The 27,338-nt window shown below is 46.0% G+C and overlaps 2 protein-coding genes across 12 annotated transcripts in view; one reads left to right on the top strand and one right to left on the bottom strand.

Moving 5' to 3' along the window:
- Positions 1-696: 696 nt before the first annotated feature.
- Positions 697-17,121, bottom strand: DRC3 (dynein regulatory complex subunit 3). Of its 8 annotated transcripts, none has more exons than XM_064673306.1 (13): positions 17,032-17,113; positions 15,709-15,881; positions 14,235-14,351; positions 12,711-12,877; positions 11,989-12,135; positions 10,697-10,816; positions 9,493-9,604; positions 8,023-8,198; positions 4,851-4,982; positions 3,529-3,599; positions 2,614-2,737; positions 1,141-1,272; positions 697-966 (listed from the first exon to the last, which is right to left on the bottom strand). In XM_064673306.1, exons 1-13 carry the CDS (start codon positions 17,100-17,102, stop codon positions 868-870), a joined length of 1,641 nt encoding a protein of 546 aa, XP_064529376.1. In that variant the 5' UTR covers positions 17,103-17,113; the 3' UTR covers positions 697-867. The 8 variants fall into 8 exon arrangements, 7 of the variants coding, with proteins under 7 accessions (XP_064529376.1, XP_064529379.1, XP_064529377.1 ...); XM_064673309.1 differs by lacking the exon at positions 17,032-17,113 and adding an exon at positions 16,832-16,944; XM_064673307.1 differs by lacking the exon at positions 17,032-17,113 and adding an exon at positions 16,723-16,832.
- A 134-nt stretch (positions 17,122-17,255) lies between these two features.
- TOM1L2 (target of myb1 like 2 membrane trafficking protein) overlaps positions 17,256-27,338 on the top strand; it is a 56,606-nt gene continuing 46,523 nt past the window's right edge. For 2 of the 4 annotated variants that reach the window (XM_064673315.1, XM_064673313.1), the window contains exon 1: positions 17,256-17,385. In XM_064673315.1, the coding sequence (XP_064529385.1) occupies positions 17,334-17,385 (52 nt within the window). In that variant the 5' untranslated portion in view covers positions 17,256-17,333. The remainder of the gene's footprint in view (positions 17,386-27,338) is intronic. The other 2 variants (XM_064673316.1, XM_064673317.1) reach the window with 1 other exon arrangement.

Genomic DNA, 27,338 nt, shown 5'->3' with positions numbered 1-27,338 from the left:
GAGCAAGAGGAGGGCAACCTGGGCTCCAGCCATTTTCAGAAGCATGGAGCAGGATGAAATAAATCAGTGTTTGACAGGCAGCACCAGCCACGGGGTTTTCTGAGAGACCCGCTCCCTCCCTGGTGTGCATAGGCAGCCACCCTCTCGTTTAACCTTCCCACCTTCTCCTTGCTGCCTGCCTGGAGCAGCGCCGCCCCGGCCAGCACCGTTCCTCAGAAGCTGTCCAGAAGCGAGCGTGGCAGCGGCTGTCACCGAGCAAGGAGGGGAATTAATGACTCCTCGCTTGGCTGTCGTGAGCGGCGGCGCGTGAGCTCCTGTGGAACCATTGATTTCCCTTCCTGCTGGCTGGGGGCTGCTCTGCTCACGCTGCAGAAAAGCCGCTTGCGAGAGGCGGTGGGAAGATGAGGCTCCCAGGCATGCGGAGCCCCCGCCAGCCTTGTGCCTGCTGAGCTGGAAACCTGCTGTTATCTCGGGGGTGGTTTGATGGAGAGCACTCCTCTCCTGAGCTGCTGCCTCGTGCCTGCGGCTCACAGGTTCCTGCCACTGTGCTTGCAGGTACCGAAGCTTTCAGGCATGATATGCTACGATGATTTGGTTCAATCAGCTCGCAGCTGATCCATAACCCCCTGTGACCAGGTCTGAGCTGCCTGCATGGGCTTTGTGCCAACATGATGGAAGAGACAGAGCTTCGGATGCTTTTCCAGAGTCAAGAAGTAGCTTTTATTTGCGGTTTATGGTGGGATGGAAGAAACGTGCTTTTGGTTGGAAACGTCCCAGGCAGCTCGGGCATAGAGGCAGCTGTTCCTGCTGGGGGCTGTCCTGTGTGCCCCCAGCTAAGGCAGCTGCCCAGCCCTATTCCACAGGCTCCTAGATCTTTGTGTTATCCAGCTCCTTCTGGAGAGTGTTGATGTAGGACATGATCCTTTCGATACAGGCGCGGTTTCTGTCGCTCTCAGTTTGGAAAGCCTGGACAGATTGAAACCGAGCAGTGAATCTGCAGGTGTGTCAGGGTCCCTTCCCGGGGTCCCTGGAGCACAGAGAGCTCCAGCAAAGGTCCAGGAGGGTCTCTCCTCGCAGTGGCCCTGCCACCTGGGCCAGAGCTGTCTGTGCCCCGTCCCCCTGAGCACAAGGGTCTCTTACCTTCTCCGTCACGGAGATGTGCCAGTGGTAGGTGTTGCAGAGCATGTCGCTCTCCCGCTTATCAATCTTCCGCAGGCGGATGCTGTGGGACATGTTGACGGCGTTGACAATGGTGTTTTTGTCCACGAGGAGCTGGGAGGTAACGTGACCGGATGAGGGGAGGGGGTGGGCACACAATGAAAGCAGCAGAGCTCAGAGGGAGCAGAACAGCAACTGCAGTGCTCCAGGGGAGAAATCAGCCCTCTGTTCAAACTGGTATATCTCTAGTCATGGGGATGAATCCAGTGTTTTACCCTTGGCCTTACTACGGTGTAATGGAGCTTTATCCCTAGTGCAGGTGGGGAAACTGAGGAAGCAACCTTGGTTTCACGTGCTGGGAGCTATGTGCAGGCAGGGCTCCTGTGCAGCTGGTGCTGAAGCATGGCTGCATATGCTCCAGCATCCCTGGAAATGGAAAATCACACTTGGAAGGGTCTCCTGCACTGGTGGCACTGGCTGTAAATTTTCATTTTTGGAGAGTCCCAGCTTCTAGTGGAAGCAGTGACTTCCCCCATGGCTCTAAATAGAGGGTGGCTTTGCTAACCCGTAATGACTCTTCTGCAGCCAAGTGCAGCTGTTGGACAAATGGAGATTGCTTCTCCCTGGAAATGGATGGCAGTGAGGCAAAATGGGTGCGTGGCAGCGGAGCAGAACCACCACCATCTGCACGGCCAATAAAGCAGGGAGCTCCCCCCGGGGCTCAGGGGTCTGGTTTGTGTCTGTCAGCTCTTGATTACCTGGAGTTACGGAAGGCTGGGATAATCTGGACAGAGCAAAACCACAGCTAATGCAAACTCAAGTAATTGAGACACTAAATGAAGGAATAACAAAGGCAAAAAGGGCAGCAGGAGCACTGCAACAATCCCCGTGGTTTTGGGAAGGCTCCTGGGATCTTTGCTCTCACAGCAAGACTGAGGGGCCGGTGGAAGGCTCCATTTGAAATGTCACATCCTGCCTCCAGGTCAGCTCGAGGGCTGGGGGATCTCCAAGAAGGGCTTTTGAAATCACTGAGGCAAACAGAGCCCCGGTGCATGAAATTCAGAGCACTGTTGAGATTCTGCTGTGGGAGCAGGGAGAGTCTGAACAAAACCAGCTGCGAGTGAATGCTGCAAAGATGCTGCCTGAGTGCCTGGAAATCAGCCAGAGCACTGAGTTGTGCTGGAGGCAGCAGAGATACTTCCTCAGCATCCCTCCTGAGCTGCTGCCACCAGCTCTGGCAGCACCCAGGGAAACGTGCAGTGCAGTTATCCCCTCTCCTAGTCAGTGGAGATGTCCAGAGCCAAGTGGGGCCTCTAAGAAGGAGGTTATGCTCTGGTTCAGGGATGGCTCTGGCAGCACTGAGTCTCCTGGAAATCCTGTCCCTTCAGAGGAGAGGCTGTGGCTTCCTTTGTTTGCTGACTCCCTACCAGAGATGGATTTTTTTGGTGCCCTCACCGTTTGAACATCAGCTGGCAAATCCTCCTCAAGCTTGCCCTTGAGTGATTTCTCCAATGTGGTGAGGGCAATCTCCATCAGCTCTTCATGGTGCTGGTTTTCCAGGTCCCGGCACTGGCCCATCGTACAGAAGATGTCAAGGAAAACGTTGACCACACCCCTCACCAGTGGAGATTAAGCAATTTCCTGTAACTGGGACTAAGTGTCCACGGTGGCTTTTGCAGGAAGGAGCCTGGCTGCCCCCAGAAGCTGCTGTGGTGGAGGGTATCTACTTTCAGCTCTTAATCACACATTGGGCCTCATCTCGCTGCTAAAAATGACACAGAACTGAGAGAGGACCCAACTTTGCAAGGGAAATCAAAGGAGGCCTCCAGGTAAAAGCTGAGCTCTGAGTGCAGTGCAATTATTTGCACCAGGCCAACAGATTTCTAGATTTAAAGCAGAGTAACCTGTCTCTGAAGCACTTCAGTGTTCTCATCTCCCTTTTTTTCCAGAAGACATCACAAACACAAAAATGAAGGCCATTTAAAGAAATTTCAACAAGAATTGTAGGTATTTCATTGGCTACTATGGCAGCAATGTATGTAGAAAACAGTCTAACCAGATCTTCCCATGGTTTTGTCTGCTCTGTGTGGAGAAGAAAAGAAAATTCCCAACAGGGTGAAAGCTGCCTAAGTCCCACAGACTTTCAGCACAGGAGAATTTAGATCTTTTTGTGCTCTCCACAGTCTCCACAGGAAGAAGCTGGGCACCTTAAATGACTGTTCCTCAAGGCTGGGAAAAGATATTTGCTATTGATTAAAAAAAATAAAATTAAAAAATAAAGTTTTTATCCTGATGGCTCATTTGTGGATTTAGAGGTGAGGTGTAGTACATCACTGAGAGGTACAGGCCAACATACTGTGAAAAGGATATATCTCTTTAACATTTTCCATGAATGTTGATACTATGACATCAATGGTTCTTTTAAAACCCTGTAACTGCTCCTTAACAGAGGGGAAAAAGAGGAAATATCACAATGAAAACTTGCATAAACATAACAGGGAGTCAGGGAGTCTAGGAGGAATCTACAATTTATTGTAATTTGGACTCACTGCTGTTATTAGCATAGTCAGAAACTAAACTGCCTCAAGCATTTAAAGTGCTTTCAAAGTGCTGCAAGATTTTCTTTCCTCCTTCAGGGACAGAAAATCAGAATCAGTTTATTGGAGAGAAGTTGACTGAATGATGCCTTTACCAAGTGTCTGGGGCAAGCCAGCTGATCCTTCCTTACGCTCACCTAAGGAATGCCTGGATAGGGCTGTATTCCCACCCCCTGCCTTGTCTCCTTGTCTGTGTGAAGAGCCTCTTGTCAGAAGCATAACCACTGCCTGGGCTCATTGCAGCTTTTGGGTTAATCTTCAGAAATTAAAATTGCTGCTGCCTATTCCCTCCCTCGGAAATGGCTGATGGAGAATCTGTGAAGTGTTGCACTTAAATGTCTTGATACCCAAATCCTGCACATCCAGGAAGGCACACAGGGGGAAGTGCTTCTGCTCATCCCATCAGGGACCACAGATAGTGAGGGCCAACTCAGGAAACACTAAAAGGCACAATCCTGATGCACTGAGGATCCATTCTGAGCTGCTGATTTCTGCCATCCACACTCCCAAAAGTAAACTGCTGCCTCTGCTTGCACACAGGCCACAGCTCCTGCCTGTTCATTTTTAAACAGATTACTTGGGTTTTCTTCCTTAAATGAAGATGCACATTAGCAGCCCTGCCCTAGTTTTTCAGGAAAAGTCTGGGGAGCAAAAGGCAGCTATTATGCAAGCAAATGCAGTAAGCTGAGCAGGAATGTGTGTAATTTTATTCATAGCAAAGATCAGCTTCAAAGAATTACACCTCTAGAATCCCAAATGCACACCCCATGCTATGCAGTGACTTGTGCAGACCTATAAAATGACTGCACAACCTCCCTTTCTCTGAAGTGTGGGAAATCAGCTTGGGGAGATGGGAAGGACATACAGTGTTCTGCTCTGAGAAACAGAAATCTGTTGTAAGGTGTGCAGGGCCTGATTTCACCCATATCAACTTTGAGCAGAGGAAGAATAAGATGGAGACAAAACTTTAGCCTGAGTGAAGTCCCGTGCCCCCCTCTTTGTGGAATGAGCTGCTAAACAGGAGTGCAGCAATAGAAAAGTGACCCCCTCCATGTTCTGGCTGTGAGGTCTCACAGGTGTGTCCTTGATCCTTACCTCCAGCTCGTTGGATAGCAGCGCTTCCAAGGTCATGAGTGTACCCGACAGCTGAAGGATGTCCTCCTGGCACTCGGCTCGTTTAGACTCAGCAACATCGTAACTCCTGGCATGATGAATCTCATCCAGCCTCTAAACACAGAGATACATAAATTACTTACAGTTTGTGTTCAGCACTCCATTGCAATCTAATTAACTTGTTACATATGTGAGAAAAGTTCCTGCTGCTGATTAGCTGAAATGAAATGTGATGATTCAGGGAAGTCTCCACATTTACATACTGGGTAGTCAACAGTGCTGAGGTTTGCTACTGCACTAATGATCCCGATCCAGGGGCAGTGCAGTGGGATTGGGAAAATGCTTCCTCATCCTCCACTCAGCAGAAGACTTTGGCCCTTCTTTGGTTTGCCTTCTGACACATTTCAAGCAAAAAAAAAAAAAAAAAAAAAAAAAAAGGAATAATATTAAATTCCTGACATTGCTGGCCACGAAGAAGAGATTAACAATTACTCGAGAGAAAGAAAAGCAGGCCTAAATCCTGATCCACTTCACACCAAGGAGTATCTTGACTGACTTCCATAGGGTCAGGATTTAGTATTCTGAATATGGAATACCTATCATTGCCTGCCTTCCCCTTACAGCAAGGATTTATTGCCCTTCAGAATTAAATATTGACGTCAGTTTTGTATCAGGCAAGATTTATGTTTTCTTGGATCAAAAAAAAAATCCTCTTGTGCTGAGCAATGTATTCTTTTCAAACCTGTTTAAAATAAGTTAACAATTGTTAAAAAAAGGAGGAAAAATATATATGTTTTATTATATCTAATCTACTTCTCCTGAGTGGGAATGGAACTGGCTAAAATAAAGAATTCTGATGAAAACCACTCCCAAAGGAAATGGACCGAATTATCTAAATTTTGCAGTGTTAAAAGGGGGAAGGGGAGAGCGAGGTATCTTCTTCTCCAATGTAAACAAGTTAGGAGGCTCAAAAGGCTCCAGAACCATTCAAGCTGCACCTCTGGGAGCAATAACTTCAAAGTTCAAGGCCTTTAATGCTCCGTAACCAACTTCAGAGAGCACAGTGATTTTACAGGTTACCCAAGTTTACATGAAAGGATTACAGCCAGACAAGCAGCCCTAAGAATGGCTCACAGACTGGAGTCTGCTGGGGCCTCTGTGCCTTTTGAACTCCTCCAGCAATTTTAAATGACTGGGGAAATGCTGTTAAAACACTGTGTTCAGTTTTGATATCAACTCCTCCAATATTTATATGAAAACTGTCATGCTGTGTCCTGTCCAGAGAATCACAGAATGGTTTGGATTAGAAGGGGACCTTAAAGTCCATCTTGTTCTACCCCCTGCCATGGGCAGGAAGACCTTCCACTAGACCAGGTTGCTCTTGTCCAACACTGGTCTTGGACACTTCCAGGGATGAGGCAGCCACAGCTTCCCTGGGCAACCTGTGCCAGAGCCTCACTACTCTCACAGGGAAGAATTTCTTCTTATATCCAATCTAAAACTCCCCTCCTTCAGCTTAGGGCCATTTTCTCTTGTCCTGTCCCTCCATGCCCTTGCAGCTCAGTCCATAGCTGATCCTGTAGGTCATCAAAGATGAAGAGCCAAAATCTGGCCTTTGTCGTGTTTCTTTGGGCTTGATTTTGGATTTTTTGTTGTTGGGCTTTCTTTCTTTTTGTGCTTTTTTAGCTTTCTTTTGTTGGTTTTAGGGGTTTTTTTATGGAAAGTATAATGAGAATTAAAGTGCAAGTTTAACTGAACATGCACATCAAACTTTGGGTTGGAACTGGAGGATCCTTCAGTCCCTTCCAACCCTAACTATCCTGCAATCCTGTGACTCTGGCAGTGCTGCCAACTCATGTCCCAACCAGAGCTGCTGGAGCCAGTTTTCCAGCATGAGTCAGCAAGGTCCAAGGCCCCAGGAGCAGGGTGACTCAGCAGCTGTCAGCGTGTGACGAGGCACTGGAACAAAAGTGACCTGGTTTGCAGCCAGTGCTCGTGACTCTGCTGGTGTCACTTGTCAGGGACCTGCTCTCTCAGCTGACAGTGTTACCAGGCTTTAACCACCTCCCCCCTTTATTTTTCCTGTGGAAACAAAATCATGATCCATCTATTATGCATGGTTAGAAAGGGATCCAGCTAGAAGCTACGCCCTGAGCAGCCACAATGGGTGGCTGCAGTTGAACAGAATGAAAAGAGAGAGTTTCTGCTTTAAAAAGACTAGAAATACATTACAATAACTTCATCTGAGTTTTTTTTTTTTGTTATAGTTCTTTGAGCTGTTGTTGACAAAATGAACTGAAGCAGAAAATTACTTGAAAATAAACTGAATACCCTGCAATTTCCTTCCTTTTCTTCCCCATTTTTCAATGAAGGGAGAGCTATCGGAGACATCAAAGAGAAGGGAAATGGCATTAAATCTGACAAATCTATATTTTAAATCAACTTCATAAAAATATTTAAACTAAAAGAAAGGTTGAGCATATCCATTTTCTTAAATGTTGGTAACTTTTCTGGATGGCAAAAACCAAGTTAAAAAACTCCACTTTGTTTAGCCACTTTTTTACTGCAGAGCCTTGAAGGACCTTTACCTTTAGAGATGATAATTTTATGACATGTTCATTTTGTTCTGTGCTGAATTTCCAGTATAGATAAAGGCTGTATTAACTGGCTGTGCTTTGCCCAAAGGGTAGAAATTTCAATTCCCAAATTTTTATCCAACATAAACTACTAAAAAACTTTTAACATTATGGTATGATGTCATATTAGCTAAAAAACCCCCATTTTTTCTTCACGCAAATCTATACTGTAAGAAACTTGTAAGAAAATATCAGTGAGTGAGCACTGGAAGAGGTTGTCCAGAGGGGCTGTGGAGTCTCCATCCTTGGAAATATTCAAACACAGTCCTGGGCAGCCTGTTGTGGGTGGTCCTGCTTGACCAGGGGCATTGGACCAGATGATTTTCACAGGTCACTTCCACCTTCAACCGCTCTGTCATTCTGCCATTAGGCATCAAATACTGATTCCCATTACAGCAGTGTCAATCTAGAATAATTTTCCTAATTTTAGTGGAGTACACCCTCGTTTTCAGTGACATTAAAAGCTGGCATATGATGTAGGGAAATCATGTATTAAACAAACAAAAGTATAATATTACCTGTTTGTTCCGATTTTCAAAGTCAAACATTGCTTTCTTGCTCTCTTCCTGGCTGGCCAATAGAATTTCATGAAGTTTTTTGTTGAAATCAGAGACTTCAGCTTCTCGTTTTTCATACTCTTCCAGTCCATAGTTATACAGTTTCCCACAAACTGAGACAAACTCCTTCCTGTATGTGACAGCAGAGTCAAGGGCTTTGCTTGTTCAGTGGAGCAACATGTTATGTTCCCTCCACCTCTGCAAATCTGAGGAACAAGAGCTACAAGCTACTTTTATGTAAACCCTGTGGTTCTTGCTGGGAGCAGGCTGCCAAATATTCTGTCTGGGGAAGGACTGGGTCACCCCTTCACATTTTATGCAGAGGATTTTGCTGCCTTAAGGGTACGGAGAAAGCTGTGGCAATTTGAGGGGGCAAAAAGCCTTGAGGAAGAGAAGGAAATACATACACTTGTCTGACTCTTCTGACACAGCAGCAGAAGGAAGCATACAACCCTATCTATCTTCACAAGTGTGAATACAGTGCCTGGGTAGTTAATAAATACAGCTCTGGAGCCTACAGCCAGAGCACAGAATAAACTACTGACTTGGTAGCATCACAAAAATAACGTCAATTTTTCTTCTGCTATTATCTTGGCAACGGAATTGTTTTTGGAGTCTACTGTAGTTAAGCCGTGATGCATTTTTCCCCAACAGTGTAATGCAATTTTAAGGAAGGTCAAGTTACTGGCCTTGACAATACTCTATTAATCTGAATGAGAAAAGAAAAAAAGGCAAAAAAAGCGTCTGCTTTCTGCTCCCCCGTGTAGGAGCAATGATCAGAAAAATGTGCTGGCCTGGAAACTTCCCGTTGCCAGTTCTGGCAGGTTGTGAGATATGCGACTCGTATCGTTCTGATTAGTCTGTTCCTATCTCCCACCACTTCAATTTCAACATGATTTTAGCGGCTGCGCTCTCACAATCTAACTGACAGAGATTTATCTTCCAGCTCATTTTAAACTTTAAGTGGATTGCAGACTTAAAGAAAGTACAAAGCCTTGATTCTTGCGGGGTCACAAAAGGAGGCCGCTGAAATTGTGTTTGGTTCAGGGGAAGGAAAAGGAATATGGTAATTACAACGGTGAGAATTTAAAACGCTGGGATCTCATGACCTGTCGGGGATAGAAACGAGTGCTTTTACAAATGGGATGTTTCAAGCTGGGCTGGCCAGCTTGCCAGTAATATGAACCATTTGTTTGGAGCCCTCATATTTCACAAGATATCAAGCCTTAAAGCTGTCAGTGGTCTCACAGTCTTGCAGCGTAATTTTTGGTACCATTCCAAAATTGAACACAGACTGTCTCAGATCTTAGATCAATGTAGCTTTCAGCCCTGGACAAAAGCAAAGGATGAAGAGTCCCTGTGGGTACACCTCTTTCTTAACTCCAGGCATTACCTTTTAGCTGTAGGTATTCCAAACCCAGGAAGGATATGCCTGCAGCAGGTCCCCCGCTCCAGGGAGGGAAGCCAGTTTGGCAGCTTCTGTATCATCTTCATACAGACTGTCAAACAGGAATGATCCACTCAGGTGCTCAACAAAGGCTGTCTTTGAAGAGAAACAGAGGAAAATAAGTAAAATAAAGATGCCAACCTGCTGCCAGTCCTCAGGATGTGTCTCTCTTACAAGCACCTCACCAGCAGCTGAACACTGGTGCAGACACAGTTATACCAACACAGCAGACACACCAACCAAGCCAGGAAAGCACCTTGCAACTGGAGTGAAACCCATCCCAGGGGCTTTGCTGCTACAACTCTGTAGCCTTAGGATAGAAAACACTGTTTAATCTCATATCATAGAATCATAGAATGGGTTGGAAGGGACACTAAAGAGCATTTCGTTACAACCTCCTGCCACGAGCAGGGACACCTTCCACTAGACCAGGCTGCTCCAAGTCCCATCCAGCCTGGCCTTGGACATTTCCAGGGATGGGGCAGCCACAGCTTCTCTGGGCAACCTGTGCCAGTTGCCAATATATGACCTTATCACATACAAACACATATTGCAAGGCTTTTAAGCCTTTCAGATAAAGTGTTAGTGGACTTTGGAGAGGGCTGGAGGGAAAACATGCAGACATCCTCCCTGTCACTGAACCACCTCCTGCTCTTCAGCCCGTGTGACCTTCCAGAGGTCTGAAATACAGAGCCAGGCCACAAATGAAAGCACCATTCTGCCTGGTGTTGTTTTCAGTCTGGTCACAGGACTACAGGGATCTCTCAAAACCCCGAAGAGTTTAACCATAAAACTAATGAAAAGCCATTAACTTAGTGTGAAGGAGAAAAAAAGTCACTTCCCTATGAAAATTCTAACAGTTCCCTCAGACCTGTAATTTTCTCAATCTCATGTCAGGCTGATAAATTCCTTGGGTATGATTTACTATTTAGCTTTGCAGGGTCTATATCTGTAGTTCCATTGTTCAGCCCAAAGAATTATGTTCTCCCACGTCATGTGTATTCCACAGCAGTTCCTGTTTTCATTCAAAAGATGAGATTCAGAGATCACAGAGATTAATCCAAGCCTTAGTTTTAGCAGAGTCGATGTTAACCTCTCATTAAATCTCCAAGCATGTAAAAGACAAGTCAATATGTGTTTGTGCTTCTTTCTCCTGAGACAACACACAACCAGCCAAAGAAAACCTACCTCATGGTACTCCAGCTCTTCCTGCTTTGCCTGTTTTATCTCCTGAAGAGCAAGGGCCCGAGCCTCCTCTTGTTCCAAGGGCTTTGTAAGATCTTGATACTTTGAAACTGCATCTTCTCTCTGAGAAATACAGATAAAACATTTGTATTAGATTATCCAGCAGCGCTCAACAAATCTGGGCATAGGTAATTGATCTTTCTAGAAAATGCACCTGAGTGACATCTGCATCTCCATCTATTCGTGGGCTTTTTATTAAACTACTTATGAAGTTTCTAATCCATTCCTCATACCATTTTCTGTTGGCATATTACTTGGCTTCTGCATTCAGTGCATCTGAGCTGATTCAGTCCCAGGAAACTTTTCTCTCTCCATTTTCTCATCTTTGGAGTTGTTTTTTTCTCTCTTGGCAGGAAGTACTATTTTGACTTCTAGAATTTGAGCTCTGATTTGATCAGCCAGTGAGGTTAATACATTTTCTAGGGAGGAGAAGGCTCTTTGGAGGAGTGGATGGCAAGGTAGTACCAGGGGCAAGAACCTCATTAGCTTGAAACCGAAGCTTGACAAATTTAAGTATGCAATTCTCTGATGTACTGTCTGATGAGCAGGGACTGCACTCCATGACCTGGAAAGCCCTTCCAGTCCTATGCTAAGAGCAATGTATCTTCCAAGTACAGCTCCTGCTCTGTGCCAAACGAATTTACAATTAATCATGTTCCTTGGTTACTAAAAAAACACCTGAACAAAAAAACCCTCATCTTTGTTCCTTTGAGCTGTGGGATGAAAAAGCATCCCACGGGTTACTGGTGAGGATGAACTATCAGAAATCAAGAGTGGGAAGTGCATCCAGGCACCTCCTTGCCTGGATGGTCTGTCAGTCTGCCACTGAAATAAATGTCTCTGTGAGCAGCAGGACCACCAAGCTTCCTTCCCCCTGGATCCTTGTCTTAACACTCATTTCTTTGAGTTCTCTAAGAAGACTTGCACTCACACTGCAGCCTCTCTGTGGCAGCAAGAACCAGGCCCCTCTCCCACACACAGCTGCTGATTTTCACAAAATCTGTGAAGACATCGTGCTTCTGACACCTTTACCCCTCTGTCAGATTTGATAGAATTTGGCCTACAGGTTCACAGCTGTTAGGTGGAAGCAGAATAAACACTGTGTGCTTCTGTGAGCCTGATTTCTGCAGGGAGCCTGCCCTCAGTGCTGGAATATTGCTGGCACACCAACAAAGGAAAGGCTCTGTAAGAAGCTGTTGCCTGATTTCCCAAGCAGGGAATTGCAGAAATCTTACCGTGGTGTCTCTCACGAGCTTGAAGTCCAAGTACACCAGGTTTGGAAGATGAGCAACAACAAAGAGCATGTACTGCTTGTCATCACAGAAGGGGTTCCCAGACAGGTTCAGTGTTCGTAAGCTTTTTAACCTCCTGAGATAGACAACCTGTGCCAAAGGGAAAGAGACCTGTACTTCTAACTGCTGGGGAAACACAGCCTTGAAATTCGTTGCTCTTTTTACATTTAGGTTGGAATATGTTTTCTGCTCCACTGCAAAATTCATATGACACTCAATTATGAGTTTCTAATGCTTTTGGGAAAGGAAATATTTAAATTCGCATTGGGAATATCTAGACAATGGGTGGAGAGAGAAGGCAGATGGGGTAGGCAAATCACAGGTCTTAGATTGGTAAAATGCCCTGAAAAGAACCCCCTTCCTTTTCTCATATGTAACCACTTATCCCTTTTCTAGCTTTCGTGGGAGCCAATAGGAATTTTGCCATGGCTGACAGCAGTGACAGAACTGGGCCCCCAGGAGTCAATAATCTAAAGGAGAAGTGGCTGCAGGAAGCACTCAACACCAGGACAGAGGATCCAAACCACAGTGGACATTAGACTACTTAGAAATCCTAAGGAGAATTTTCTCCCCTAAGGAGGGGCTTGGACACAAAGTGGCAAATGTCAGTTTTAGAAAATCTGATCCTTTGACAAGGAATCTTTTCAAAGGCAGGGAGCACTCACATTTTCCAGATTGGTCAGGTTATTCTTCCCTATGGAGAAAATCTGCAGCTCTTGCAACGTGTCCATATTCTCAATTTTAGATATTCTGTTACTGTAGAGACTGAGGTCTTGCAGTTTGACAAGGGTATCCAGGCCCTCAATTACTTCAATATTGTTGAAGGACAAGTCTGGGGAAGAGTTTAGAAATCAGAGGTAAATTATTTCCAGCAGAACGCCCTGATTCAGACCTTGCATTTAGCCTGGCTCTGGATTTAGGAGTTTATGTACAGATTTTCCTCAGGGGTGGTCAGTGTCCCCACAGGAAAAGCTTGGTATTAAATCATTCTTCATTCCTATCTCCTCATTGCAACTGTCCATGCAAATTCTAAACGAGAGGAACAGCTGAAGTTACTCCATGCAGAGTCCACATACACAGCCTGAAAGGGACTTCTGCCTTATGGGGAAACCCAAAACACAAGAGGTGGGGAAATATCCTAAGAGGGGAATTTCTGTGACAAATTTGACACTCCTCGCCTTGTTTCTTTCAGACTTTGACCTGCCACACCAATGCCACTGTTGTGGTCACTCTCATAGGACAGACATATCCCAGTTCCACATCAGTGGAGATTTGCAAAGGCATACACCCACTTTAGATATTTCAGTCATTGAAACATCCTCTTCTCCTGCCAGAACATCTATCCTAACACCACGACTAAGGGCAGTATTTGCTCTCTGGCCAGTACTGAGCAATTCAAGAGTCCAAAGACAGTTGATGAGGTTACGTGGGTGGCTGAGACACTCATGCAGCAGCAGCAGCTGAACCACTGCAGCCTTTGGGCAAACAGAACATGAGAATGTGCTTCAAAACACTCTGCTTACACTGTGGTGATCAGTTGGTGATTCACAAGTGCATCAGTCATCTGTGGAGCAGAACAGTGCAGACAACTGGGTGGAAGAGCCCATTAGACATCTCACGATGTGCTTACGAGCTGCAGCCCTGCGTGCTGAGGATATATTTAGACTTCCAGCCAGCAACGTGGCTGCAATTCCAGAGAATGCTCCAAGCTGTGCATCTGTGCAGCTGAAAGGAGTCACATAAGGCTACAAGGACAGGCACTTCTTGGGACAACAATGACACCAAGCCCTTAAGGATGCAGGGGTAAAGATGATGGGTTGCAGGCTCTGAAATGCCTGCAGTAGCTTTGAAAACATGCTTCTAAATCACAGAGGTGCTTCCATAAATATTCCTGAAAGTCATCTCCAAATACAATACGAACTCTGGAAACAACCTTGAAACCTGAGCATCCTGTTCCTGCCACACCAAATGTATTAAACCCAGTTTTGAAACACATGAAGGATTGTTTTGCAGCTCTGATACTCAGGCATTTTGACATTTGACAGTCAAATAAGGAAACACACAGACAGCTGACAGCCTTCCCTCGGAAAGCTCCTATCAGTCGTGTTTGAGAAGAAAGGTGACATCCTGGTTTATCACAGATTGCTCTGCACCCGTGAAGGACCCAACCTCCTCTGCCTGTATCTCACCAAGCCATACAAGGTGAACCAGACTCTCCAGAGCTTCTATCTTCTCAATGACATTGTTGTCCAGCTGCAGTTTAGTCAGATTCTCCAGCCGCCACAGATTATCAATCTGCAGGATACCTAAAGCCACAGGGGAAAAAAATAAAATAAAATAAAATTGCTTTTCATGTGAGACAGCTTTCGGTTTACCAGACACACTGTCTTGCACAAGAGAAACATGTCCAGTCCTACCTCCAAAATGACTTTCAGCGTGTGATGAGTGCCCTGGAGAGCTCAGAGGTGCACTGGCTGGATGAGATTTCAATGAAACAGCCCAGTTAACCTCAGTGTCCTGCACCAGTGCACGCTGCTCATCAGTGAGGCCAACGAGGCGCGGAGGGGCTGCTGACTATGGCCCTGCACTCCAGTGGCTTTATGAATCCACCAGTAGGAGGCCTTGACCTTCATTTTCCCTTCCAGCTCCGAGAGGGACATTTGGGATGAGCTCTGCTTTTCTCTGCATTTGCAGTCTAGCAGTTCCCAACTCCTGCTTTTGTAAATGACTCTCCTGCTCCCAGCATTCTCATCACAGGAGAGGAAGTTAGAGTCTACTCTTTCAGTGAAGGCTGCAGTTTAGAACTAATCAATATCCCTGCATTTAGCTTCCTCCAAAAAGCAGAATCACAAGGGCAGGCTGTTAGGCACTACATCAAAACATCAGCACCAAAGTGACAGGAAATACAGAACATTCTCATCCCCATTTCTCTTCTCAGAACTCATCAGTTGCTCTCCAGCTATCCTCATTTACTGAGGGCACACTAAAGCAAGAAATTGCATGCACAAAATATTCACACAGTCTGTATTTTGTATGTGCAAACAAATCTATGCAGGATCAGGTCAAGGGAGTCTTTTCTAAGGAAATCAACTCATACACACATTATTTTACTGGAGCACACAATGAATAATCGAGAGTAGGTTTTTGCCCATGAAATTATAACACCCTCCCCCCAATACTCAAATATTGAGCCAAATGTTCTTCCTTTTCACTTTTTGAATGCAAGTTTACGAGTGGTTTGACAGTAAGAGGCAAGCTGTGGTAAAGCTATGGATGACCAGAGGACATCACCAAATCGGACTGTAATCACCATAACCCCCAAAATTGCTCTCAAACAATCACCAGCCATGGCAGAGCCTGCCCGGGGTTGGATTTGTCCATGCACTGAGGGGCCCTATAGGCCCGTGGCCTGTAGGTGTCACCACAATATAAATGTTAAATGAGAACAGCAGTGACAATAACAATGGGAAGCAAAACAGCTTTGAGGTTACCCATCAGCTTGCTCATACTTTGCACAGGGATGACCAAAAATGTAAGTCCAGATGTTACTTTTCACATAAAAAATCCAAGCTAATTGTGATTGTTTAATTGCCCGCCCTGTGCTTTGCTCTATTACCGTCTAACAAAAGAAGAAGGAAAGAATGCATATATTCTGATACTCACTTTTAAAGCTAAGCTGTAGCTCTGTCACATCCTTAAAGTTAATATTTTCCCCTTGGGCAAGTTCTCCAAGGTCCTCTGGACACGTCTTTTCAATGGCTTTCAGAACCATTTCATCATCGATAATGTTTGGCTCGACGTCATTGTAAAACTGACTCATTGTGAGAAGTGTCAGCCTTAAAGGACAGAAAGGAAAAATAAATTAGATCACTGCCCTGCTACAATTTCCAGCAGTCACAGAATCACAGAATTCCAGAATGGTTTGGGTGGGAAGGGACCTTAAAGCTCATGCCGTGAGCCAGGACACCTTCCACTAGCCCAGGTTGCTTCAAGCCCTGTCCCACCTGGCCTTGGACATTTGCAGGGATGGGGCAGCCACAGCTTCTCTAGGCAACCTGTGCCAATGCTTGACAACACTTTCAGTGATGAAATTCTTCATGGAAATTTAAATGTCCGTAATGTTGCCCTGGAGGCATGAGACTATTTGTCTTTTCAGAAACGTGCACAGCTAATGAATCAGTGTGAAGGACTGGAATCGTCAAGCTTTTGCTTGTGTAAGATGTCTGTAATTATGGAATTTGTTTTGATTTTTTTTTTGTTCCATAGGACAGGAAGGATAAATGTCTGAGTTTAGGGAGTTCTGTCCTCATCATGGCTTTTTATTAACAAACCAAATCTGTGCTCAGTAAAGACTAAAGGGCAGCAGGTTCTGGGTTTATCCATCCTTGCCCTTCCTTTCCACCTTTCTTGTAGAATCCCAGGATGGTTTGGGTTGGAAGGAACCTTAAAGCTCATGTCGTTCCACCCCCTCCCATGGGCAGGGACACCTTCCACTAGACCAGGTTGCTCCAATCCCTGTCCAGCCTAGCCTTGGACACTCTCAGCGATGAGCACTTGTCCATCGTCCCTTCAGTCAGCGTCGCTTCTAACCACCCCTCCCCGGTGTGTGGGAAGAGGCCACCGGTTCCCCCCGCGAGACCCACCGAGGCCGAGATCCCGGCCTCTCAGGCCTCTCACCCGCAGGTCCCCGGGGCTCCGAGTCGGCTCTGTGCCCCGTTCCTAATTCCTTATTTCCGATCCCCTATCCTCGATCCCCTATTCCCGGTTCCTGGTCCCCGGTTCCCACCTGCGCCTCGGCGCCCGTTGCTAAGGAAGCTCGGGCGCGTTGCTAAGGGCGGCCACATGACCTCCTCAGGCGCCAATGGGCGCGGAGTGGGTGGGAAGGCCTGCTGCCAATCAGGGCGCAAGAAATCCGTGTCAGCCAATCAGCGCCGGGACCGTGCCCTAGGGGCGGAAAGGGGCTCGCGTGATTGACGTTTTTCTTACCCAGTAACGTTACAAGAAGGTTTGGCCTTTGCCCAATGGCGAACGGCAGTCGCAGTGTCCCCGCTGTCCATCAACCGGGGGCGGGGAAACGGGCGGGACTACCGTGAGGGCGGAGCCCTCGCTTGACAGTGATGGACACGTCTCTGAACCAATGACACTGCGGCGCGTCCGGACAGAGCCCAATGGAACGGAGGGAGGCGGGTCGCTCTGGTCAGAGCGCGCTACGATTGGTGCGCGCGGCTGTCAGTCAGGGCGCGGTGCGGGAGGGGGGGCGCCGGGCCGCTGTTTGTTGTCATCCCAAGATGGAGTTTCTGCTGGGGAACCCGTTCAGCACCCCGGTGGGGCAGAGCCTCGGTACGGCGGCCAGGGGGGCTCCGCGGGGGCCGGGCGAACCCGGGGAGCAAGAGGGGCCTTTGGAGGGTGCGGGGGGCCCCGGGCAGCGCGGGGGGCTGGGTGTCGGTGAGGGGCTGTGGGGGCGGTGGGGGGCTGTGAGGGCCCATGGGGGGCTCTGGGGGTCGATGAGGGGCTGTAGGGACTCGAAGGGGTTAGTGAGGGGTTGTGAGAGGGTCTGTGAAGGCCCATGGGGGGCTCTGGGGGTCGGTGAGGGGCTGTGAGGGTTAGTGGGGGGGGTTGGGGGTTGGTGGGGATCGCTGGGGGTTGGTGGGGGTCTGGAGATGGTGAGGCAGCTGTGGGGCTGTCGGGGGGCTGTGGAGGTGTGGGAGGGTCTGTGGGGAGCAGGGGTTGTGAGGTTGGTGGGGGCTCGGAGGTGGTGGAGGTTTTTGGGGTTGGGGGTGCTGGAGGCCTCGGGGGGGGCTGTGGGGTTAGTGAGGGTCGTGGGGGGCTCGGTGGGCAGCCAAAGGCTGGAGGGCAGGGGGGCCTTGGGCAGCCTGTTGTCCATGGGGAGGGAGCGACTCCACGTCGAGATGGATGAAGGAAAGTTGTTGCATCCCCCAGCTCTTTCTCCTGCATTGTGAGTGCCTTGTTCCAGACCACCCTGTCGTTGATCCACCTTTTCCCAGAGCGCTGAAATCGCCCTGGACCTTTGTGTGTGCAGGGGCGTGACGTGGTTCAGAGACACAAACATGGGCTCAGTGTTCAGCCTGGAGCTTGAACTGTGGTTTTGGTGACACTTTGGTGCCATTAGCAGGTGGTTCTGAGCCAGCTTTCACTGCCTGGCCAGTCAAAGCCTCCCTGGGCTGCTGGAGCTATTTCCTGCCTCCCACAGACACGTTCATTCATGGCAACCCAGGTTTCAGTCTGGGTTGCCACAGAGGGCTCCTCGGGGAAAGCCTGGGCACCACTTGTGCAGAGTTTGATAACTCTGAGTTCTCACCTTGGCTAGGTGGGCTCTCAGTGCCTCCTGCACTCCTCTCTTGAGCCCTGAAGAAATATAAGATCTCTGACATTGTGCTGGGAAGGAACAGGCTGGCTCAGGTTCCTGCAGTGCGGGGCTGTGCCGGGCAGTCCCCAAGCCAAGGTGAGGCTCAGTTGAGCAGCTATTCTGGGAGGAAAGGTTAGGAGAATTGGGATTGTTCAGCCTGGAGAAGAGAAGGCATCAGGGTGACCTAATTGTGGCCTTCCAGTACCTGAAGGGAGCTGGACAGGGACTTGGGACAAGGGCAAGGAGTGACAGGACAAGGGGGAATGACTTCCCACTGCCAGAAGGCAGGGTTAAATGCAATATTGGGAAGGAATCCTTCCCTGTGAGGGGGGGGAGGCCCTGGCACAGGTTGCCCAGAGAAGCTGTGGCTGCCCCATCCCTGGAAGTCTCCAAGGCCGGGTTGGACGGGGCTTGGAGCAACCTGGTCTAGTGGAAGGTGTCCCTGCCCATTGCAGGGGGTAGAACTGGATGGGCTTTTAAGGTCCCTTCCAACCCAAAGCAATCTACAGTTCTATAATGTACAGCTATGCACAGTGTAGCCTATAGGTTTTCTATGTTAATTTATGGAATGACGGAAGTCTTTGGAAATTGTCATGGAAAAATTTTGCAGAGCAAACCTCTTTTATTGTAGTCTCCTCATCCCCACGTGCAGGGGCAGCCCCTGGTCAAGGTAAAAGGCCCTTGAACTGGTGAGTCTCATGCTGTGCTTTGAGCAGGGCTGGACTCTTTGTCAGGATATATGGAGCATATGTATAACTTGCTGTTTGTCCTCAGCCATCTGGGGTGTTTACTTCTGCTGCTGAGGGAGAGAAGTGCCGAGAGTCAGAGGATAATAATGAGAACAGTACAAGTTAAAAATGATTTTAGAGTGAATTTGCTTTGTTGTGTTTGGCCATCGGACCACCCCTGCCAGGACAAGCTGCTCCTGGGCCAGGCCTCTGCCTCATCTCTTTATTGACAGCTTTTTTAAGCATCAGTCAGTGGTTTGAAGGGACTTAAGAATTGGTAGGGGGGAGGATGGGAGCAGTAAAATCTGCTATTTTAGCCTCTTTAACTCTGGAGTGCAAAGGTTTTCACAGCTCTCACATCCCTTTGCTCGCTGCCAACTTTGGGGCTTTGAACACTGAGCTGCTTCCATCAGATAAGGTCAGGTGTGCAGCTTCCCTTAATGCAAAATTCAGCTGCACTTTAAGAATGGGTTTTTTTCACTCCCAGGGGGAAGAGATACCTGCAGATTTTATTTTGGAAGACAAATTTTTCTGCTTCTCCTATCGCTGCCAGTTATCCCTTTCTGAGACAGCAGTAAAACAAAAGCATGCCTTGTTCTCAGACACTGCTATTTGCCCAGTGCTTCCACAGTTTGTTTTCCCAGTGAGCTTGTGGAATGTAATTTTCACTTATGTTTCTCTTCATTCTTTAAAAGAAACTGAATAATTTTGTATTTCTGTTTAAACATATTGTGTTGAACACAGTTGTGATGTTTTCAAGCAAGGCCTAACACTCACCATAAGGAAGAAGTGCAGAAAATCCTGTAGGTCCATCGGCACACCAAGAATGTGTGTTCTCTGCCAGGAAGTAGCAGAGGTTCACGTGAAGATTTAATTAGGGCTCTACAATGTCTGCAGATAAATGCCAGGTCTGAAAGAACAAAGATGTCAGAGAAGGTTTGGGGAGAGCCTAGAGAGGTAATACAAGGGATTTTCTCTTTTCTGCTCTTTATCTGGATAATGTCTGAAGCCAGGCAGGCTTTTTATGTTAACTCTTTTGCTTAATGTGGGAAAGTAATGCTGGGATGAGCTCAGAGGATTTGTAATGGAGATGGATAGAGTCTCCTGCATCTAAAGTGCCAATTGAAATGGCAGCCAGGTTCCTCATGGCTGAAAGCTACCTGAATTTTGGGCTGGCTTATATGGTACCCTCTATTCAATTCCCAGTGGTGTCATGGCAGAAACTGTATAAGCCATTACCATGGCTACTAATTACAACCCTCTCTTAATTTTGCTGTAATACTTTGATTGACCTGTGGACACTGAACTGTCCTTGTATCTTCTCCTGAGCAGAGGGGATAGGGTTTTGGTGGGATGTTGTGTGGAAGGCAGGCAGCTGTGCCTAAGAGATTCCCGAACTCACAAAATCATTTTCATTCCATATTACATTTTGGCTGGAGGTTGCTGAGAAGGGAGGTAATATATAAATACATAAACTACAAATCCCATTCAAGATTTTGTAGTAGAATCCAAAACTTCCCAAAGGTTTTGTGAGGTGCTTTTCAGAAGATCCTCGTGGAGGCTGGTGAGAGTCCAGAGGGTGGAACTGGGTGCCGTGGCTTTGTAGGCTGCTGAGTATGTTGGGGTTGACAAGATCCTTTGTGCCACTGGGTGCTGGCCCTGTTCTTGCAACTGAACTCTTTATTTTTTTCCAGTTAATACTGTAAATACTAGATCCTTAGAGGAAGTCTATTTTGAAAAATATCCTGACAAGCTGAGGAAGAGAAGAGCAGGAAGATGTGTAGGAAAGCAGCGCTGACAGAGTGCTCGCTGTGTGGAGAAGGGCTGGCCTGGGGAAAGAGCTGCAATTTACAGTAGTGGGAATTTGCCTTGAGATTCACCATCCTGCCATAAATTGCATTTTTATCTTTCTTTGTTCAACGGAGCCATCTTTAAAGTGTCACCACTCTATTCAAGGTTATTAGAACAAATACCCTTCCTGCAGGTTAGCGAAAACATCTCCGATGATTAAAGCTGATTGAATTACAGGAATGTGGAGTGCTGGTGACTTTTTTTTTTGGTCATTCTGCTTATTTGATATTGGCCATATGGCTTACACATGAGAACACAGGAAAACCTGGTTTAGTGGTTTTGGTTTTTTACCCTGGAGACTTCACAAAGGCTTCAGGAAAGTATTTATTTGTTTGAATCCAAATCAAGCTCTGCTGCTGCCCCCCTGCCTGGCTCCCTCAGGTGAGGAGGGCTGAGCTGGGACAGTGAGGTGTGAAATGAGGTGGTGAATGGGGGCATCAAGGTCCCTTTTGGTTGGGCTGTGAGTGCTGCTGAAATCAGCTGTTCTCCCTGCAGCCCGAAATCTGCTTGACCCGGAGCCAAAGACCTCCGGGAGAGACATTCAGCACCTCAGTTAAGTGCACTGAGACCTGAAAGTTAATTTTTAACGATATAGCAGAAATTAAGTTGTTCTGTGTGACTGGAGGGGGGTGGCTCAGGTGCTGCTGGTTTACAACCCTGGTCCCTGTTGATGAAGGGAGGTTTCAGAGCAGGGTGCTGGTCTGGGCACGTGCCTTGGAGTCTGTTTTTGGAGGAGGAACAGTGCAGTGATTTAATACAGAGTATTGTTTAAGGAGGCTACAAAAACAAGGTTTCAGCAAAAGATACAGAGGCACTTTATTGAAGCAACAGTGAGGCAGACAGCTTTTCAATTGATTTTTATCAAAGCACTTGCAGTTTCCATTCAAGGCTATTAAATTGGTAATATATATGGTGGATAGTGTCTGTTTCCAGAGCTGCTGTTTTGTTCCCCCCCGTTTTTTTTTTCTTTTTAATGGGAAAATGCTTGAGCTTGGGTGGTTTAAAACACCTTTTTATTTTCCTTACCATAAGAAGCACTTGAGCCCTTTCTTCACGTATGAATCTTAAAATAAAAATGGTTCCTAAATAAATGAGTTGATGGCTACATGCAGGAACAGAGAAATGCATTAGAGGCAGCAGCCCATGGCAGTCCTGTGGGAGGCATTAATCCAGGCTTTCTTGTCCACATTTTCCCTAAGTTCCCTTCAGAGTAAACTTACTACTTTGCTGTGCCGTAAGTGGAACATTTTTTTAAAGACAAGCCTTTTCCCAATGCTAGAAGTCAGTGTTTAAAGTGCACGCCATAATCTTAGGATCTGCTCCCAATAAAATTCCATTTTTGCAGCATGCTGTTGGGCTCTGAATCGTCTCTCTCTTCATTCATTGCATTATAATAAAAAGTCATTTGCATTTACCCATAACCACAGAAGCATTGTGCCCTGTTCTAAGGGAAGCTTTCCTCAGTACAAGGTGGCAGAAACTTTTCTTGCTGTGTCAAAAGGATGAGTTTTGTCTTTGCCAGCAGTGAAAAGGGCACAAGAAGTTCTCTCCTCAGAGTTTAAGTACTTTTTCTAGGTACTCCTGTAGCTGGTCAGTTGTTAGAAATCCAGCCCCCCGCTGCTCATTCAGAATTGTGCTTGTCATGCAAAAAGAGAGTCTGATAAAGTGCTTTTAGTTTTATAAGATTATTTGGATCTGCTTTCACTTCATGACAATGGATTATGTTGTAAGGAAAATCTCCATGAAATATGAAAATAGATATCTTTGCTTTTAAAGGAGCAAATAAATACTGAGTCATGAATCCGGCAACTTGGAGAGAAACTACATACACGTGTGAAGCTGGGTAATTAGTATAATACCATTTAATACTGGGTTTCTAAGACTGGATTTATTTTCTAGGCACAAAAGCAGATTGTAGTTCATGAAGGTATTATAACATGTATTTTTGGGTAATGCAGTTTTATCTCTTTCAGCACGATACGCTTAAATGTGTATTCCATATGCTTCTAATATAAATCTATATGTGAGAGTGAGGGCAGCTCGTTCCCAGTTTGTTTCTGCTCTGTTCATGGACTCAGCAGATTTATTTTTTTTAAACTGCATATTTAAAATATGCTTGACTAAAACCCACAGAAAATCCCCACAAACCCTTCCAACTGATCCAGTATTTCACCCAAAACAATGTTCACAAAAAAAAAAAAAGTATTGTGTGTTTTCCTTAGTTAAGAACAGTTTTAAGTTAGTCAGACTTTCCTTTGTTTTTATAAGCTACAGTGAGTTTTTAATTAACGATTCTTTGAAGGTGATGAAGCCATTTGGTGGCATCCTCAGTGATAATGGTGAGTGGAGGGACAGCAGCAGCCCTGGCAGAAGTTTTGGTGAGATGATCCTTCCTGGGGAAGGTGCTGCGTGGCGCCTGCAGGGCTGGGGCTCTTCAGGGCTGGCCCGGCAACCTCCTTCCTCATATGGTGTTTCATACTTGACTAAAAATCATTTCACCCTTTGAGTTTTGGTTTCAAAATCTGTGCAATGTGTAGTTGATAGGGAGCACAGGGAGAAAGGATGTTGTGGGAGCCCTGAGAAGCGAGGAAGTGACCCGAAAGCCCAGCCTGGGTAAACACAGTGATGAATCTGAACAAATCACCCAGAAATAGTTTTCCCACTTTCTTGTTTGCATCTGCCTGGAGAATTCCTAGTTTTCTATATAAAAGAAACTTATTGCTGAGTATAAAAATCCTATCAAGAATAAATAAGCCTTGTTTTCCGTATTTGCTTATTCTGCTGATGGTTCTCCCCGGTCTTTTCCGTTACCACCAATGGCAAAGGGCTCATTTAAAACTGAGGATTTTCCAGGACAAAAGATACTGGTCTAAAGGCTTTGCTAGAGCTGGATCTCTCCTCCCTTAAGAGCAGCTCCTTTGCTCCAGGTAAACATGTCTTTACACAGCCCATGGAGCCAGATCTTCCCATCTGTAGGTAACTCTTCCCATTGCTCAAGAAGAGGAGATGCAAATAAATCCAGCCAGTCTATTACTGGCAGCACTGTCCTTAAATTGAAATATATGCTCTGTGATTGTCCCATACCTGCCAGAATTTTAAGGTGTGCTCCATAATGTAGTAACTCGTTTCAAAAACAAAAACTAGGGAAGAAAAAATGTCCATGTATGTACATGCCCTGTCTGTGTCTGAGCAATTCCTGGCACGGCTGTGTGTGGACTATTTACTCGTGGTGCTGTATGTCTCAGTTCACAGCATTTGGCAGCTCAGCATAGTCTCAGAGAGCATCAGGAGACTCAAAAAAAAAAAAAAAAAAAAAAAAGAGAGAGAGGATATTCAGAAGAAACCTGTTGAATAATTTGGTTAGCTTGTAAGCCTGCTTAGTCCTTGAGAGTAAGGCAGTCTGCTCCCCAGCTGGTCCTCGGAAACCTTCTGGGTTAAATTGCTTTGGGAAGAAATTCTTTGTTCAAATTCAGATCAAAGAAAATGTACACAAAGTGAAGGCACAGATTGGTGTCATAAACTGTGTTTGAATCCCAAGAACTTTGCAGAGCATTGGTTTCTTGTTCTTAAGGCAAGAAAGACTTTGTTGCATCCCAAATGTGGTCAGGAATGTTGTTAACTTGGGCACGTTGCATCCTCTGTATTTTCATGGGATAAATCTACTGCAAGAAGTGTGACTGGCTTCGTGTTTGACCCAAATAACAAAAATGCATGTTTCTTGCCTAGCTGAGTAAATGCAGAAAAGTCCCTTTTTAAAATCTGGTATTTCCTGACTTTTTTTTTTTTTAACTTTTATTTTGTCTCAGTTATAGCTTTCTGCATTTATTTTCCTTTTGGACGGAAGGGGGGTCTTTCCTTGCCCATAAACACAAAGAGCTACCTTGAGCATATTAAATAAATTGCAAGCTTCAGCAGCTTTGCCAGCAAATTTTGGAAAGTTTTTATGATATCCTGGGCCTACAGGCTTGCAGTGTTTCACAGCTCCCAATCACTTTGTCTTCTGAGACTAATAAATATGTCTGTTTGCTCCAATCAGTTAACAGAGTGTTAAGGAATTTCACCAGTTAATTGCTTCCTAATTTAAGATCAGGAGAGAAAATATGCAAACTTTATTGGACTATTTCATTTGGATTGAGTCTGGAAATCCATCTCCACACTGTGACCCAAGTTATTTCCTGGATGCTGTTTGGTATTTTCCTGAGCAGTTGTTATGGGATATAGGCATGATAATAAGATGATTGACAGTGGGAGGTAGAGGTTAAGCTGGATGCAGCATATATTTGGGATTGGGGTACTCTTATTTCACATTTAAGCTGTTGTAGTAAATAGCTTGTTTTTTCATTATCTTTGAGCTGCCCTTTCTCTGATGATTTTCGTTGTTTTAATTAGAAAGGTATTTTGCTGAAAAGAGCGATCTCAGACCTTTGTGAAATTTTCTGCTAGTACAAATAATGGTAAATCTGAAATCACTTATTAGACAAGAAGTTGTTATGGCAACTATAAGATGGTTGGCTAATCAGAGAGTGAGATCAGTTTTTATTTACAAGTGTAATGAGCAATTAAGTTTGAGCAGCTGTCAGACTTGGAAAGTGATTAAAGTTCAGCAAACAACCCAAATGGGTCAGTGTTCAGTTCTGATGGTTTTCTGACTCTGCAGCTTGATCATCTGTGGGTTTTACCTACTATAATTAAAACTGCCTTTAAAATCCCCATCCGTGCCAATGACTTGGCATAGCCAGTGAGTAATGAAAATTCCCTTTTCCAACCGGGTTCTTTAACAGGTATTGACCTGGAGTCTTGCTGTGGGTAATGAGGTATTTCACGTGTAGCATTCCTTAAAGCAAAGCTCAGTTTGGATGCTGGTTTGCAGAATCATCTCCTGGCTGTCGGTGATCACCAGGAGGGAGCTGAAACGGTGCAGCCTCGCTCAGGGCTCGGAGCACCTCTAAAGGCTCTCTTTCATTAAAGGCATCATTATGCTGTTGTTGGTTGCTTAGGAAGCTGCTGCTGGGCTCATAGGAAGGACGTGCACAGTGTGCATGAACATCAAACCCAAAAGAAGGGCAGAAAGTCTTGATTCACCCAGAAACGTACAAGAATGCCCAGGAGAGCCAGAGCTGGTGAAGCTCAGTTGTTGGGCTGGTCACCAGTGACAGGGCAGGCTGCTGGTCCTCATGGCCTTCCCAAGCAGGAGCTGGTTCTCTGCAGATTCTGGAAGATTGGACGTGTTCACAGTGGGAAAGTCACCTTCCCATCCATATTCTGCGCCAGATCAGCCTATTTCATTGCTGGGGTTTGCTTCCCTGCTGCACGTGTTAAATAAGCCAAACTGTTTGTAAGCCTTACTCAAAACCTGTGTTTTAGTTAGAATTTTAACTGTCCAAGGACCAATGGAGCTGTTTTCCAAAAGTATGCTGTAGTCCCCTGATACATTTACATTTTTATTAATTTTGCCACACTAATAGTGTGATGTAATGGAGGTGATTGCAGTGGAACGTGAAATGGATTGGGACAGCTCCTGACCTGAAGAATTTATGAAGTTGTGTGACTAGATAACACAAGTTGCTGAATGGGGACTTAAGGGAAAATTAATATGACAGTCTCAGAAATAGGCATTTGCATACTTGACCTAAACTTCTGGTATTTACATTTTCTATTTATCAGTCTTTTCCAGGCTTATCTACGGCAGTGGCACATGAGAAACAGGGCTGTAGAAACGGAGCAGAATTTTTAGCAGGGTTATTAGAGACCAAGAAATCCGCATTTCTCAGCCTCCAAGATGGGATTGCACACATGTATGTTGTTATTACTGTTGCCTGATTTGCTCTCGGGTTTCCTGAGAAGATTGTTTGGGAGTGTTTATCTGCTAAGCTTCTGCCGGCATAGCAAGCCTGGCTTCTTGGAATGGGCAGCTGGCAATGGAGCCCTTCAGTGACCGCAGCGTTGGCAAAAGTAATTCCTGTTACCCAGTGGAAGAGGAGCCAGCTCTCCCCTCTTCCCGTGGTGAAAACACTTAGTGTATTCCAGACGCTGATCTTCAAGCCACGGAGATCTTGAAGAACTGGAAGGGGGTTGGAGCTGGCTGCCTCTTGCATAGGCCTGCTGTGGTCCTGTAGAGCAGTGTGAGGGAAGGCTGGAAAACTGAAAAGCAAACTGGAGCTTTCACACTAGAAAACGTGAGCTGTGAGCCCTCAAAAGCTGCCAACTCCTCTGTCTAGTTCACTCCACGTGTGGGATAATTGTGGTTTTCCAGAGGACACAGCTTCATAGTTGTAGATATGTAGGAGAGCTGGGGGTGGGAACGTGGAATAGTTACTTTAGGAGTTGTTTCATTTCATTCATAACAC

Source organism: Pseudopipra pipra, chromosome 16 (assembly GCF_036250125.1).
Source record: "Pseudopipra pipra isolate bDixPip1 chromosome 16, bDixPip1.hap1, whole genome shotgun sequence".
NCBI lineage: Eukaryota > Metazoa > Chordata > Aves > Passeriformes > Pipridae > Pseudopipra > Pseudopipra pipra.
This window is presented reverse-complemented; position numbering and strand designations above follow the sequence as displayed.

Coding starts and splice junctions, on each gene's coding strand:
- DRC3 (XM_064673306.1), bottom strand. CDS start 17,102: ATGGACAGCGGGGACACTGCGACTGCCGTTCGCCATTGGGCAAAGGCC. Junction 10,817..11,988: donor AGCTCGTGAGAGACACCACG/GTAAGATTTCTG, acceptor TGTATTTCTCAG/AGAGAAGATGCAGTTTCAAA. Junction 9,605..10,696: donor AAGAGCTGGAGTACCATGAG/GTAGGTTTTCTT, acceptor TTCTCTTCAAAG/ACAGCCTTTGTTGAGCACCT.